The sequence below is a fragment of the Anser cygnoides genome, chromosome 26 (assembly GCF_040182565.1).
Source record: "Anser cygnoides isolate HZ-2024a breed goose chromosome 26, Taihu_goose_T2T_genome, whole genome shotgun sequence".
NCBI lineage: Eukaryota > Metazoa > Chordata > Aves > Anseriformes > Anatidae > Anser > Anser cygnoides.
In genome coordinates, this window is record NC_089898.1 from 2,598,817 (window position 1) to 2,615,355 (window position 16,539).

Here is a 16,539-nt window from a genome sequence, read left to right on the forward strand (position 1 = left end):
TGTTCCATTTGAAGACGATAACCAGGACTTTAATGCACTCCGTTCTCCATCACCGAGCTGAGATTTCCTTTCCTAGGATCTGTTTTCTGCACAGACTTTCCACCACGGTGACTGCTTTGATTAAACCCCTGCTGCTGGCAGTTCTTAAAATCAAAACACTTGTTACTAGCACTGGTCTAAACATGTCTTTTTTTTTTTTTTTTTTTTTGGTATCTCATGAGAAATAGTTGCATTTCCAAAACGGTGTCGCAGTTAGGGATGGCAAGGTAAAAATGTCCCGTGAAATGAAATTTCCAACAATAATGATAATAATAAACTTCAAACAGTTTGATTATTCTTTAAAAGCACTTCGCTTGATTCATGCTGCCTGCTTTGTACACTGTGCAAGTGAATGATAGACATTTTTAATCTATAGGATTCATAAACCCTCCAAGAAGTCTTGAATTTGGGAGGAGAAAGGAAAATTTGTATTCTAATGTTGCAGTTTCTTGTGGACCAGAGGTGATCTTGCTTTGAACCATGGTAGAGAGCTCATGTGTAATTCACGCCTCCCATTTCGGGCTTAAGTTTTAGCACTGATGACAGCATGTGCTAGTTTTTACTGATTTCTTTGAGCCCAGCCTGCCATCGCTTTCCAGCTAGGAAATGCTGCTGGAGCCCATTTTATCCATCAGGATTTGCTGTTTTGCGGGTAAGAAGAATTTAAAATAAAAAGAAAGACTATTTTGCATGCCTGAATCACAGCCAAGCATCAGCAGGTGTGAGCCCCCCAGACCCTGCGTGCTGCTGCAGTCCTTGTCTTTTTTTATTTCGTTTTCTGTGAGCTGACCCCAAATTCAGGCTTGCTTCTGCCCCTTGCCCGGTGGCCCTGGTTTACTCAGCAAGTCTGCCAGCCTTGTAGGAAATATTGAAATAGCAGGAGGCTCTCAGACAGATTTTCTTGTGCAGTTTTCACAGAAAAATCCAGATTTCCAAGTGAAAATTCCAGATTTCCATACATTGGGGTGAGGTGCACTGTCCCTGCAAAATCCTCAAATTCTCCAAGAACGATTTCATTTTACAGATGTGGTTTGCAAACGAGGCAGCCATACAGACCAAAATTTATGAACGCTTCGTAGGAATAGTACACTGTATTGACAGTAATTATTTATAGTGGTTATTAGTGATAAAATAGCTGTGAACCTCAGCTTTTAAAAGTGTGGCATCTGTACTGCTTCCAAGGCTCTTTCTTTGCAAGAGCAGAGATGTGAACTGGCTTTGTTTCTAGCAATGTATAATTCACGGTTTATCCCTAATTTTTTGGGCACTTTCTTTGGTTTCTTTGCAGCTTTGACTCCTAGAAAATGGGGTGGGTGGGTTTGTTACTTAGCAGCTGGTGATTTACGGGTAGGAGAATAGATGGATGTGATCAGAAAATGATTTGGGGATTTCTACTAATGGCAAACAAGTGGAAAATTCAGATGGTGCCATCCATTTTGAAGTCCCCTGGAACATTTCAGGACCAAACGGTGCTTGCATATGGACTGGAAGTGTATTTGTGCGCCTTTGGTAAGCCCAGCCTATGTGACACTCAGTTATGGATGTGATGCTGACATTTCTTAGCAATCCTTTTTTGCTTTTGACATTTTCATTCGGGGAAAGGAGTTTATGAGAAACCCAGCTGAAGAGGCAGCACAGCCAAGTGTTTCAGATGATGGAGTAATTGCTCTTTCCACCTTCTCCTAAGCAATTAACTCCTGCTGGACTAATGAAGCTCACCTGGAGTCAGGAATGGGGGCACTTTCCAGACCTGTACCAAAGAAGCAGATGTGGGGTGGTTTGTCCCCACCTGCAATTAACACCAGTGAAGAGGAGCTCAAGGAAGCTCTAGCCCCATAGCATCTCATTAAGTAAGTAGTGTGTTGGCTCCCCACCCTGAATTTTGAGCCCCGAGAGCTGACTGTGCCCAGCCTTTCTCTGCAGAAGACGGCAATTCCCAGTTTTGGTAAGCTGCTGTGCCTTACTATAAGCTTAGCTTTTGACTGGAAAGAGGTTTCAATAAAAGCAAAGTTGAAAGTAATTTCTAAGTTGCTGGAAAAAACAAGGAAGAAGAACAGATTTATTTATTTATTTTTAAATCCAGCTGTATTGCTAATACTTAGTCCTTGGTTCTCTTGAACAAGTCTGACTCTAACGTGATGGGGAAAATGGTTTTCTTTCTTTCCTGAGGTGCTCGAGCTACGATGCTCAGTCGAAGATGGGTGCAAGGACGCGCTTGTTGGGGAGTACCAGGATCAGCGGTCCCAGTAAGGCTCAAAGAAGGAGTCAGACACTGAAAACCCTTAAATTTGACATTTTATTTCATTGCAGAAGAAAATCCAACATAGGCCTCATTATGTTATGCATCTTTAATTATAAAAATAAGCAAAGAAAATAACTTGCATCTTTCTCATTACTATGATATGTTTCAAATAACCTTTATATGAACACACTGAGCTTTAAAAATGTAATTTAAACAATAAATAATGACATATACCAGATATGCTCACCGTTTATTCCAGTACTCAGCAAAAAAAAAAAAAACAAAACAAAACAAACAACTCTCTCCCCCTTCTAAGTATCTTTAAATTATAAATACATAATGCAAATTTATAATGGCACAAAACATCTAAAGTGCAAACAAATCACAATGAGAATCATGCAAACATTTCTAGATAAGCCCCTCCCCGCCCCCGAGAGAAATCATTTCTGCAGTGAACGCAAGATTAAAAAAATAAAGCATTAGAGATTAAATAAAGTGTGAAATAGCTGGACTTAATATTGAGAATGATTCCCCATCTCCAGGGGGATCTCTCCCCTAATTCGAGGCGTCCTTCCCAGGTGATGGGAAGCGCCTCCCCCACCTCCACATCCCCCTTCCACTGCTAAGGGAGAGCTTTAAATGACCAGCTTAGGCTAGAAGGCAAAAGTTCAGCAAGGTGAACCCCAGGCCCTTTGATTTTACGGTTCCGTGCTTGCAGCTCCCTTCCTAATTTAGCCTAGGGACCAAAGGGATGCCTTAAGCAGCTCAAAAATCTTGTGGGCTCTCTCCGACACCAGGCATCTGGGGGGTCCCCAGGAGCTGCACCAGTGCAGGAAGGCAACATTTGGTTTGCACAGAGGACTTTTACCTGTGCTAGCAGAGCGAATTGAACCAGGGGAGTTATTTTCTGTCATCTTCCTACCCATGCTAAGGGGAAAACAAGCTTAAATTCCTACTGAAAAAATAAAATAAAATATGAGAACTCAAAAAATTAGAGTGTGGGCTCTTCTCCCCAGCCTCAACTCAACTTTGTAAAGCTTCTGTGGGTTTTCACAGCAATGAAGCACAAAGCAATGGGGAAGCCACGTGCTAATAGGAGCACCTCTGTGGGAATTCGGGGCTGCTACGAGTCCACGGTGCGCCCTGCTGGTGCGAGCCCACGGGGACGTGTGGCACCCGAAACGGGAGCTGCTTTGCACAGCCCAGAGCCATGCAGGTGGCTGCTTGGGCACTTGAGCCACATAAAGACCTTTTTGTAACCATCTTCCCAAATAGCCAAATGCACATGATGCACAACACCCGGCAGAATTCCCAATTTGTAACCCCCTCTCCCACAGGTGCCGCGCAAGGCGCGATGCTGCAGGGCGCAGAGCAGCACGTGCACGGCTCTGGGATTGGTTCCTAAGCAAAATCAAACCTTCAGGGTCAGGATATTCAAGGGGCCTTTGGTTTTCACCTTGCAAAACTTTACCGCGTTGGATTCTATATACCTGACTGTGATTTAAGAGCGAGCAATATTGCATCTTGTTTGCCCTGGACTGCACGATTCAGAGTATTCAAAAACGAAACAAAACAAAAAAAAACCCAACCCTCTACCGTCAGCAACATTTTTTGCTGCTTACAATTTTATGACAGCACTTTTGGGCTACATTTAATGAAGACAGCAATATCAGAAATGCTGCCACTGCATCTGGTTTCAATATATTAGCAGCAAGTTATTGTTTAAAGGCTTTGTGGTTTAAAAAAAAAAAAGTTATATTGCTTTAGATTTTGAAAAGAAAAATAGATACCTCCTTTATTAGCTCTCTAACTAGTTGAGCAAGAGTCATCCACTCCGCAGACGGACTCTAGCGGGATAGATTTGGAGCGTGGAACTGGCCTTGTTGATCTCGTGCCACAATGTGGCTTTTTTTTGGCTCGCCGAAGCCCGGCCAGGCTACTGTGCAGAGAGCGGCGTTTGGGGGAGGCCCCCAGCTACTGCTGTGGGACTGGCGGTCATGTTCGCAGAGGCTGCAGAAGAGATGGATGGGAGGAAAGGCAGAGCCGAGAGCCTTAATGCGTGTGTCCTCTTAAAGGCAGGCACATTGTTTAACTGCTGAAGCTTAAGGGAATTTAAGGATTTTTTAATTTTTTCCCTGCCTTTCCCCACAAATCCCCTTCCTAAGGGATATTTTCCCCCGTGGCAGCTCTGAGATCCCAAAGCAGCATCGTCAGCCACCTGCTTCCCCAAGCAGCTCTTGTGCCCTGGCTATAGCTACAGTCTCACAGCAGCTCTGTGGAGACAGGACTGGCCAGTCTGAACTCATTTTTTTATTTTTTATTTCCATTTTGCTTTTTTTTTCATTTCACCTAAGAAGAGAGGTTTGTTCCTGGCCATGTCTTAATTATTTCTGCTCTAATCTTTTTCTCTCTTCCATTATAAAAAGGCCACAGAGTAGAAAGTGAACTCTTGAATATGACAGAGATACTGTTTCCAGGAAAGAAAAATAGCTAACTTACAAAACTAAGTTTATGCAATAAAGTTATTATATTCTGCTCCTTTAAAGCAGACTCTCATGGAATTTATGTACAGTACATGACAGATTTTAAAACTATTTATACCACAGTTAGAGCAAGACCTTTAATACTCTTGTCTTAAGACAGGGTTTGTTTTTGTTAGATTTCTTTTAAAGCTTTAGATAGTTAAATACAGTACATAGATGTTAGCTTTTAAATACAATGCAAGATTATGTAACCTTCTGACTAGCTTTAACCGTAGACTGGCACCGCTTTTAATCATTTCCGTAGTACAAAATGTTCCTTTCCTGATTTGGTGTGTGTCGGGGGGGGGGTGTTTTAGCTCATTTTGCACTGAGGTGCCAGGTCCCGGTAACGAGAATCACCCACAGCTAGCGAGTTTGGTTAATCGACAGGTTAACAGAGCTGGATTGGAAGGATTAGGACTGCATGACACTAAGAGACCAGGAATATGACATTCATATTCGTCCATGGCCAGCACAGATTCATAACACGAATTCCACTGACATCTTTAGGATGTGCAATAGTTGTTAGTGCATCTATTGTCACCTACCAGCTTCCTACAAGCGAGAATCAGCTATTCTCCTTGGTGCCAAAGCTTCAGACTTCAACGGTGTTAGCGCTACAGTACATTTAGAGATCGGCGTCTGAAGGCCTGACTACTCTACGGTGCTATTTAAGACTAAGATTGTTTGGGATATCTTTTTTTTTGTGGGGGGAAGAAAAGAGATGGAGACGTTTTGACGGCGGGAAAGCTGAGACACTGAACACAGACCCATGCAAAAGTTTGTTCGAGAGGAATAGAAAATATCAATGACTAAATCTAAAACCAGTTCCTAGTTGTTATTAAAACTAGCTACAGTACACTTGGTTTTGGGGTGCATTAACTCCTCTAGAAGAGAGACTTCAGCTTTGGTAGTGCTTAGCATCCCTTACACACCCGTGCGCGCTCCCCGCGGCGTTACGCGCTTTCGGCGGAGCTGCGCTTCGCATGGGCCGGGCTGGACCCCTCACCTCGGAGGTTCCTGAAGTAGAGTTTTAGCTTCTGCGGCTCGGTGATGCGTCTCCGGGCGAAGTCCGTGCGCGGGTGGCCCTGGGCGCAGTGGTCCGTCTGCAGCAGGTGGAAGAGGCTTGCCATGTTGGGCCCGATCTTCTCCATCAAGCTGTCCTTGATGGTGCTGACGGTCTCCTCATCGCACTCCAGTAAGCTTCTCACCAGCTTGTTGTAATACCTGCGTGAGAGTTGGTGTCTATTACCCAAAGACATCTCCCAGTACGACCAAAGAAATAAGGTAAGAGGTGATCCGAAGCCAGGTGACCAGCCCAAGCATAAAACTATGATCTTCTAATTTTAAAGTAATTTAGAAATGTGCTCCTAGAATCATAAAATCATCTAGGTTGGGATGATCTTGGAGGTCTTTTCCAACCCTAATGATTCTATCACCTTAAGTTCAACCATCAGCCTGACCTACCGAGTCCCATCCCTAAAGCATGTCCCTTAGTGCCACAAAACCTGTTTTAAGTCAATTTGTCATTGTTCAACGTGTCTATTCTCACCGCATCTAACAAACGCCCTGCTCCAGAGATGTTGTGCCCATGAGGTATGGAAGGAATACAACTGGCTGAACTTCTAACACAGTGATCCTAAATGAGCAGCTGCTCCAGCTCTGCAAGCTAAGGCCACAAAGCCAAGCTGTGTTGGTGTAACACTGGTGGATCGGGAATTAAGAGAGCGAGGAGCTAGGTCGATGTAACTGGCTTGCACATGTGTTTTACCCTGCTAACACGCCTATTTCTAGAGCGTTAGGAGGAAAAATCACCACATCTTTCCAACAGATAGTGCCCATCATCAGGCAGGGTGACAGGCTAAGCAGAGCACTGGTCGGGGCCAGGAGGACCCTTGCCACAAACAAATCCATCCCCGTGCTTCCCAGGACCCCTGAGGAGCTCTGGCACCATCCCCTGCCCTCCCTCTCCCTTCCTGGAGGAGGGAAAAGCAGGCTCGGTGCAAGTTAGAGCCCAACAGATGTGTGCATTCCCTGGGGACAAATCTTTAGGACAGACAACCGTCCCTTCCAGCAAGCTGAGCGTGCCCAAAACAACCAGCGAGCACCTTCTGCTTTCCCCTGTTGCGTGCCTGCCTGCTGCTGTAGTTTTGCCTTCCAGCAGCCTCGAGTGCAGGCTCTCCGCTCCAGAAAGGAGCCAGGAAATTGTGCCGATCTCTTTCCCCAGCCCTGCTTGAGCCTCCACAGGGCCAAGGCAGCACCGGCCCTGCCCTGCGCGCACAGAGCTCACCGTACAAGCGATCATCTCCCTAAGGAGAGAAAGTTGGGAAGAGAGGGGCCGTCCCATATTTGCCGGGCTACTTCTGCCTGAAAGGACAACAGGGAGCTTATTTTAAGCCTTTAAGGTCACCATGACATTTTTCCACGGGAGCAGAGAAGAGAATAACCTGCAGGAGGAGGAGGGGAAGGAAGAGGGAAATGAGACTTCGCATTCAAACTCCTTTCCTACCTCGCAGCTCCGGCCTTTGGAGCAGTCAGGGGAGGTCAGGTGAGGTTAAAGTTTCTGCTGCACTTGAAGTACAAAAGGACCAGGCTTTGGCACACGGGAGCACGGCAGCGTTAAGGTCAGAGGCACGCACAGATGGTGAATACATCTGTGCAAACCATGCTCCCAGTTTAAACCAGTCCCAGACTGGTAGGACACAAGGAAAAGATCCTATCCGCCATCCTCCGTGCACCTCCTTTGTAAAATACAGCTTGGTGCCTTTCATAGCTGCACCCTCATGGCTCGATAACGCCTTGCAGTAGCCAGACTGAGAGCAAAGGCAGCGAGGCTTTCCTCTGCTCCTGCCATGAGATTAAATCACAGGAAGATGCTATGACCTTTAACTACTTCCCCTCGGTGTCCCAGGCCAAGTGGCACATTCTTATTCTGTGGCTATGTTGGGACAGGGGCTGGGAAAGCAGGATGCTTTAGGAGACCTTAATGTAAACTATTAGCTGGGAAATCCTGCTGCTTTTGTTACTCAACATGTCATAATATCCTTTGGCTTCGAGGCGGGTTGGCGGCTGTGGGGGAGGAGTTCCCTGTGCCTCGGGAGAGAGCGGCTCTGGCTCGGGCTCGATTCTCCAGAGAGGAACGTCCCGAACACGTGCGACATCGCCGCAGCTCCCGCTGCGCCCTCCTGGCTCCGCTGTCCAAACATGTTCGCCCCACCGCCCCTGCAGCCCTGCCAAGGGCTGGTTCATCCCATGCCGTGAACCCCAGCTGCTCTTTCAGCCTGGAAACACCCAGCAGTCCTCTCCCAAAGTCGCCCGGGGGCAGAAGAGAAAGACAGAGGGAGAAGAAACCACATTTGACCTCCTGACTTGTTGGAGAGTTCAGTTACATACTAATTCCCTCCTCGTCTACAGGAATTGCCTTCCTCCAAGTATCATTTTCTGGATATAATAGTCTACAAGAGAGTTTTTGTAATGAAATTATGCTCGTTGGAGATGCAGCATCTATACACCACTGGCCTGCCTGGGGTAGAATAGGTCTGTAGGCTTAAGATGCTCTCCATTAGGTCCAACAACCACCCCAAAGGAGCTCCAGCCTTCGCCGCAGCCAGCCAACGTGTTAAATTGCAGCTCGGTCTGTTTGCACTCAGATTCTAGAGCGTATTTACTCAAAGTGTTCAAAAAGATCCCTTTTATCCCAATCACAAGACTCAGCACTGATTGTTCCAGGATTTAGAAGAAGAAATCCCTGTCCTTGCAGCGTGACTGCGCAGACTGCAGCAGCTCCCTGAAGCCTCTCTCTGTCCCTTGTCCTTGGAGGATGGGGACAGGGCAGTTCTGTGCTCAGATAAAGTGCCAGAGAGCAGCGTGACGTGCCCATTTCTGCAGGCAGCCTTTGCTATCAAGAAGGAACAGGGGTGAAAACAACCCTAAAAGAGACCATGAAGAACACTAGACTATCCCTGTAAATACAATCTACTGGATCTTGGCAGAATAAGGGTATAAAGGAGCCCATCCACTGGTTCCCTTTCAGCCTTCCTAATTCTTTGTATTACCTCAATAACTCTGAGGGCAAGGGCTCACTCATTTGCCATAAACCCCAAAAAGATGGCCCCAATCTGAAGAAGAGAATGACGCTGCAGTAGGTTGAGAAGCTCCTAAGTGGTCAATATGGCAATATAACCGAACTGGCTTGGTATTTGAAAGCCCTGTTTACCATTACGCTGCATTCAAACTCAAAGAACTAACATTTCAACCAACTCCAGGCTTTGAAGTACTGTATGTCCAGTTAATTTTACGATTCTCCCCTGGAGATGTTTATAAGTGTATTTACCAAAAAGAGAATCAGAAGAATGCTGGTAAAACTTAACAAGGATTTGAAAAGGCAGAAAGGATGACTTAGGCTAAGCTGTATTAGGACTTGTAAGAAGTTAGTCTACTCGGTTCCTCTCCTTTCTTTCCCTATGCTTCACATTTGTGCATTTGATGCGATTCAGCTGAGGAAAGCTCCACGTACCGGTTTGAGAACTGATTTGGAAGCTGGACGACCTCCGTGATTGCTTCAGGATTTCGTTTTGCGATGCCGCACATGTCCAGTTTGCTGTAGCACTCCTCTTGCACTTCGGAGATCATTCTTTGGAAAGTGGAGCACCTCCGGATGGCGAGGAACACCTTGGACGTGACCCCATTTGCGATGCATTTCAAGCTTTCTTTCACAAAAGCTTTTCCCTGGAAACAGGAGAGAAACCTTAAACTGCAACAAATTTCAAAGAAAGGGATGTAATAACAGGTAACTACGCTGTGGCTGGCTGCTATTAATTACCCTTGCTGCAATTACAGCCCTGCTGGAGGTCCCTTACCGAGCACGGCGGGGAATTGGACCCTAAATGCTGCAGCTTCAATTGGGATGCATACGGTCCATTGAGAACAGTGACCTCCTGTTCCCAAAAGATTTAAGCAAAGGAAGCCTTCGTGTGAACAGCCCTAGGAGGGCCAGCACCACAGATGGGCCAATCCTGCCCTCTGCGAGGCGGCTGGACCGCTCGCTGCATACCAGGGGTTTAACACATCTGGCTCGCCAGAGCTTAAGATGCTGTAAGAGCTTTAAAGTTTGTCTTTGGGATCAAGCATGCAGGGAATAAGGCGTCTGCACATTTGGGGAAGAAAGTACGAAGGAAAACGGCCCTTGGCAGAGCCGCAGTCCTCTGATATTATCCTATTTACCCTGCTGCGAGTGCCTGCAGCTCCAGAGAGGCTGATCTGGCCGCACATTCCCAGGCCCAAAGACTTCCAATTCAAATCCCAGCCCTGTGCCAGGTCACACAGTCAGAAGACTTACTTTGTTAGAAGAACGTTTATATTTCCTCCTGAAGAGGAAACTTAGCTCTCCGCCCCACAGAACGCTCCCTGCCAAGTCCTCACACATAGCATCCAGTATGTGGAAAATGTAGTGCAGAAAATAGCCCTGAAGGATGCGTTTGTGGCCAAAACCCAAAATCGTGGCTCAGAGGAGTGGCTAGGCAGCAGGAAGGGCTGTAAGAAAGGAAGGGTTAAGCCTGCACAGAGCCCAGCTCTGTGAGGACAGAGAAATTAAGGCGTCCATTCAGCAAAGCCTTTACGCACGTGCTTTAGTGCCGCAGGACTTGTAAAAGCACTTTGCTGAACCAGGGCACGGCAAGGGAGCTCTAACGGCGAGGGATTATTCCCGTTCCCTTTATAGTCGCGCCGTACCTGAGTGTCAAATTTAGCAGCACTGTACAGGAAGGACTTGCAGATGTCGTACATGCCATCCGTGTCGCACGTGGAGTTCTCCAGGCAGGCGAAGGCGCCGCAGCCCACCTGGAGGGCACTGTTCAGGCAGCGAACCACCTCGGCTGCAGAGAGAAGCACAGGCACAAGGTTACACACACATCACTCCCCGATGCCCGGCCGACGAAGCCCTTCTCCATCACGAAGCCAGGTCATGCTCAGTAGTAGCCCTACTGCTCCTCGGGGCTGGAGGGAGAGGGATCAAAGAGCAAAAGGCAAGTTAGGAACCTAAATCATGCAACAGCACATCAATGGCAAATCGAGGAATGGAAAATGCAACTGCCAACACCTTCAATCAGCTACGTGGACTAAAAGAAAGGTGACATCTGATAGTCTTTGGCTTGATGGAGACTTAGAGGTCCATCCCAACCTAATTGTGACCGTGTGCGTCTACAGCTCCTCTAGAGAAGGCAGAAGCAATGAGGATAGACCCACGAGGAATACCGGGCAGCAAGGTTGTCCCTGCAGTCTAAGAAGGGAGGTGAGGGCAGTTTGGCAGCTTCTGGCTCATGAACCACATTTGGAAATGAGACTGAAGTGATGGTGGTTACCACTAAGCTGGCATGACACTTGGACTTGCAGCACGGAAGCGCTGCTTTCGCTAGCATTGGAAATATTTGCGGTGTTCCAAAAAGCGTAAAGTGTTTAGGAATAAGATTTTAGTTTGCATGTTAATTGTCAGTACTGCAAGGGACTCAAATGAGGAATTTGGTGCTAAGTACTAACGTGGTACCCAGCAATTTGCAAGCAGAGCCAAAAAGGTCAAAAAATTCCCAAAGAGAAGGGGCATTTGGGCAGAGAAAGTTAAGGTAATGGAGATGACCATGCATAATTAACACCTTTGAGGCAGTAGTTGGTCTGAACAGGAGGGTATCCATGTCATCCCATCTCTTTTCGTGCAGATAGTGTGCATTTTAACAATGAATCAGCAGTATTGCCACACGGTTGCCCTGAAGTTAGTGGGGATTAACCTTTTTTGGTAAGCCGAACATCTGTCCCCTTATGTGTCTGTGCAAGGCATATTCATTACTTTTGCAGCTCATGTTACGAGACATTCTTTAGGAAGAAATGCTAACCCGGTGTCTCCCATCAAGATCCTAGGTGTAGGAAAAGTGAGGATTTGCATTCAGTGGAAGAGAGCACACCTTATTAAGAACTAAGTTGTAGCCTAAAGACGCATCTCATAACTAGGATCTTTCCGGAGAAGAAAATTTTAAAAAAATCACCCAATTAACCCCTCCTTGTGCTCCGCTCTTCCTTACATGCCTAAAGGGAGAAATATTTGGTAAGATCATCCTCTCCCCAGTTCATAACCTCACCGTCGCACAAGTCATTCCCATAATTATGTTTCCACAGGTTCAAATTATAACTTTGCTTTCAGCAGACTTAGTATGCATTAAGCTTTTATTGTTTTAGGCACAGTGCAATAGTGAGACCCTATGTTTCTATAGCAACCAAATACAAAAGGAAATTGAGCAAACACCCTAGTATAATGCTGCAGAGCCTTGCAGATCTAAAATAAGACATCTGTTAATGAGCTCCAAATTAGAGACCTAATATCTTTTCAGTATACTAGAAGACAGATTTTTAATTTCCATTGTTCAAGACAATGTGTGCAACTTATCTGAGCATCTATAGTGCACAAAGTAGAGACATCCAGTGCTGACTTGCCAGCAATTTTTTTATCTATTGTAAAAAGCAAGTTTGCTAAATGTCACAAACGTATTTTTATGGTACCATCTAACTGATAGCAATCAGTTTTTGAAAATAAATGCTAGCAGTGGACAGTTTCTAGGTTACTGCATTCTTCAAAGTCGTGTATCTCTCTCCCCTTCTTTGAATAGGCAGATGTTTGGCAGAACAATGGTTCAGTCAAATTTCCACGGATTTTATCAACTTCCTAAAAAGCAAGGAATTTAACACCAAAGTATAATTGCCATGGGAGAAGAGAGAGATACATGCAAGCAGGAGGGGAGAAAAAGTACATGGAACTCATTTAGGAGATGGGGGAGGAGGAGAGAGAATGGATTTCATCCTGCAAGCAGATCACACACCGGTTCCTTGACCCAGCTCCTGAAAGAAGAAGATTTCTTCTCCAGCTATGCACCAATATCCTCCTGAACCAGTCCCTTAAATTAATACTTGCTCCTACCAGGCATTAAGTTTATAAGAAAAAAAAAAAAAAAAGAGGAAGAAGAAAAGAAAAGGGGGAGGGAGGGGGGAGGCAAAAGGAAAAATGAGCAGCAGAGACATCTGAGACAGCTGAACACGTCGGGGCTGAGGCTCAAAGCCCTCTTTGCCGGCTGTTACCTGAGTTCTGGGCTGCAACCCTGGGCTTCCTGGGGCTCACAGAGTCATTCTGCTCAGCTTCGTAGGATGCGGACGCACTGATCACCAGCAGCAGCAGCAAACCAGACTTTAGGAGCATTCTCTGACAAGTTTCCGCTAAGTGGGGTTTTTTTTTTTTTGGCTTTTTTTTTTTTTTTGGTGTGTGCGTGTGTGTGTGTGCGTGCGCCTCTCCTCTTCCACTTCGGCTTAGGGCGAAGACGCGGAGCTGGGTGCGCTGCCGAGGAGAGCGAGGGGAGTACGCGGCCGCCCGGGGACCACCGCCCGCTCTGCCCGGCCCCTCCGGCTCCTGCTCGCTGGGGACCAGGAGCAGCGCCGAGGGCTTTTATAGCTTTTATAGCCGCCCTTATCGGTCCCCCCGCGGGCTGCCGAGCCAATCGCGAGGCGCTGGGCAGAGCCAATGGCAGGCCGGACTCATTCAAGCCCCAGAAAAACTGCAACTTCGCAGGAAGAATATTTTCCAGCCAATTAAAAGTACCTGCCAAACAAACAAGCGCCCGAAAGTTAATCGGCGGCGAGGCGGTGGGAAAGGGAAAGGGGAGGGGGGGGGGGGGGGGGACGGACTTCCTACGGTTAATTGAGCTCAAGGAAATGACAGGGCAGCCCTAAATCTTTCCCCCTCCCAAAATAATAATAATAATAAAAAAAAATAAATCACCTGCCCTTTTAAGAAAGGATATTTTCCCATCTGGCTAGCGGTGATCCCGGGGTTACAGCTGCTTGGAGGGGGTTTTTCCATGCGGTGCACCCGGGGGGGGGCTGGCTGCAGCCTCGCTGCCCCGCACCTGAGCGCAGCCCCCAAAGGACATCCATCCCCGCGTGCGTGCGGGCAGCAGGCAGCGCCCAGCGCCTGCCAGAGCGTGTGCTCGGCCCCAAACCCGCACACATACACACTGCTCCTCACGTAGGCACATGCAAATACCCCAAACCCTTCTTCCTCGCGCGCGGCATTCCTCGCCTTCCCCTCTCTTGCACAATTATGGTAATAAAATCACGCGTTCGTACCTCCGACCTCAGCACAGGCTTGCTGTTACTGCTTCGGAGCGAAGCTCGAGGAAGAATTTTTAGGTGTTTGGTGGTTTTCCTCTCCCCCCCCTCCAGCTCAATTCTGTTTTTCAGATTTCATAACGGGAGGAGGCACCCTAATGCCTGATTTAGTCCTCATTTTAATAGGCACATAATGAGGATTAACACACTACAGAACTGATTATCCTGTATAACAGAGACAATTTAAGGCTCTGAGTATTTAAGGGATGAAAGTATAAGCAGCGGTATTAAGGCTTAGAGCTGAAATGAAATTGGGAAGGTGCACGGAGAAAGAAGATTTACAGACAAAAAAAGTTACAAATTCCTGCAGCTTAGGATAAGTCAAGGGATTTAGGTATCAAATATTACTGATCGGAGATGAGATGGCTTCTTCGGCATCTCGAGTGTGCTTGGTTCTCACTCAGCCATCCCCACGATCTTTTCTGTTGAAGAAAAAAAGACTCTCATCTCCGCGGTGCCAGGCAAGGAAACGCAGCCTGAACAGATTCATAAATACATCCGTGGACACAAGTTGCGTTCGGCTCGGATGAGCCGATTCTACAAATCTGCATTACGTGGAAGTGCAAAAAAACCCTCGTCTCGTGGGCATTCATTCAGGTGTATGGGTGGCTAATTTTAAAAGTCAATAAGGAAGCAATTTAAAGAAAAACAGAAGTAGCCTCTTCCTTAGCAGGGCTCCAGAAGCAGTGCCCACTGCTTTACCTCATTCCTGTCCTTTTTTTGCCCAGGTTTGACAGCTCTAACCATGACAACGGGGCTGCTCTGGTTCCTTGCCCCATCCCTGGGCTGTGATTTCTTTCGAGAGGGAGCTGACAGCTCGGCTTGGGCTGTGCAGCCCCGTCCGTGTTGGCATATTTGGTGTCAGCTTCAATTGGAATAGGAGCAGGAGCGAGGTTGTACTCCTGCCTTGGGGTCAAAATAACAGCTGTGCCAGATGTTCCAAGAACACTCAAAAAGCACTGAAACAGAAGGGTTTCGGGTTTCGTCTCAGTTTTGTGACACTGAGCCAATTTAATTAAATAAAAAAAAAAAAGAAGAAAAAAAAAACAGCCCTGCAAAAGCACTGTGGTTTCTCTACTTAATAGGACCAGTCCAGTTTGCAAGTGAGAATAATCCCATAGGGTTTGATTCTGATTAAATCAAAAGCAACCCTGGCATTGACTTCAATGGGGGATGAATCACCATTCTATCTAAGTCCTGTTTGGAGTGGAAGCATTGCATTTTCCACAAAATTGAATTTCAAACTCAAAGCCCAAATCCTCCACCCCTTCACCCCCAAGGTGAACATTCCTACTTGTCTTTTTGAATGCTTCAATCTGAACTGAAATAGTTTGCAAAACAAAACAGGTTGTCCTGGCCCTCTGAGCACGTATACATCCTGATCTGAGTCCAAGTGCAAGGAAAAATTAGAAGGTAGCAAGTAGTTCCTATAGATACCAAAATCCTTCCAGCACATTTTCTATTCTTTCTCCTAGCATTAATCCAGGGCTGATTGACTCTATTAGGGCCATGCATGGTAGTTGGAGTGTTTGTACCTGCTGCAGGTTTTCAAAGCAACCGGTTCTGATTGTGAACAGCAATAAAAGAAGATTAACTGTAAGATGAGGCTCAGGTTGGTAATGGGAACAGGCACTACCGTACGGTGTGATACACTGGCTCAGGACACATGCAAACATTACAGTATCAGAAAAAGCGTTATCAAGTCTCCACAAAGCCCCCGGGAAGGCAGCACCTTTATTACTGCTTTAAGAAATTTGGAAAATGAATTTGGGAGCAAAGAACCCACACGGAGCTGCTGTCAAATTTGGCAGCGGACTTGTACCAGCACATTTACAGGCGAGGTATTTGTGTCCTTTTGTACCGGAGTGTATTTGCATTAGCTATTTTGTATACTGAAGGCAACAAGTACGGCAAAATCCCCCTGTAACTCCCATTCTGCTCTCACCATGTGATGACAGAGGGGCTTGGCTTCTCTCTTGCACTCAGGCTTTTAAGGGAAGAAGAAACAACCAGCCCAGGAGTCCTAAAACTGCTCAAATATAGGTGGTTTTCTTTCTCCAGGGTCACATCTCCAGGACTCTTGCTAGAAGGTCTAGGGACTCAAGAAGAATACCCACTATGGAATAAGATGTTCCCTAAAAATCTTCATTCCTCCAGTTCTCAGTTAATAGCTGGCCTGGACCTCACCAGGAGAGAAAAAATCCCACAAATTAAAAAAAACAAAAGCAGGTCCTACTATTCGTTGCTAAAGGCTCAGCATAACCTGCTGGAGGGATTTTCTCCTTAGCCTCCTTGTCAGGTTAAATGCTGCCCTGAAATAGAAGGGTTTATGTCCCAAACCTTTGTTTTCCGGCTGATACACGTAAAGGAAAAAAAAAAAAAAAGACTAAAAGAAAAAAAGGCACTATTAGCCCTGAGTGAACCAGCCCCTTCTCGCTGTTTCCATTCAAAGGATCCCATTAAACTGAACAGCACACACCATTGTCCCTCTGAGAGTCTATTCCCAAAGTGTTAAGATTTTTGCCCAACCTCGAG

At 46.4% G+C, this 16,539-nt stretch overlaps 1 protein-coding gene across 2 annotated transcripts; it reads right to left on the reverse strand.

Annotated features, from left to right (window-relative positions):
- Positions 1–2,316: 2,316 nt before the first annotated feature.
- On the reverse strand, positions 2,317–13,312 carry STC1 (stanniocalcin 1). 2 transcript variants are annotated; one of them, XM_013200964.3, is made up of 5 exons: positions 12,922–13,312; positions 10,534–10,676; positions 9,320–9,531; positions 5,813–6,030; positions 2,317–4,291 (listed from the first exon to the last, which is right to left on the reverse strand). In XM_013200964.3, exons 1-5 carry the CDS (start codon positions 13,037–13,039, stop codon positions 4,218–4,220), a joined length of 765 nt encoding a protein of 254 aa, XP_013056418.1. In that variant the 5' UTR covers positions 13,040–13,312; the 3' UTR covers positions 2,317–4,217. The 2 variants fall into 2 exon arrangements, with proteins under 2 accessions (XP_013056418.1, XP_013056420.1); XM_013200966.3 differs by having other exon boundaries at positions 2,317–6,030; positions 12,922–13,310.
- Between the last annotated feature and the right edge of the window lie 3,227 nt (positions 13,313–16,539).

Coding starts and splice junctions, on each gene's coding strand:
- STC1 (XM_013200964.3), bottom strand. CDS start 13,039: ATGCTCCTAAAGTCTGGTTTGCTGCTGCTGCTGGTGATCAGTGCGTCC. Junction 10,677..12,921: donor GGTTGCAGCCCAGAACTCAG/GTAACAGCCGGC, acceptor TTCTCTCTGCAG/CCGAGGTGGTTCGCTGCCTG. Junction 6,031..9,319: donor CCAAATCAGTTCTCAAACCG/GTACGTGGAGCT, acceptor ACTCTCACGCAG/GTATTACAACAAGCTGGTGA.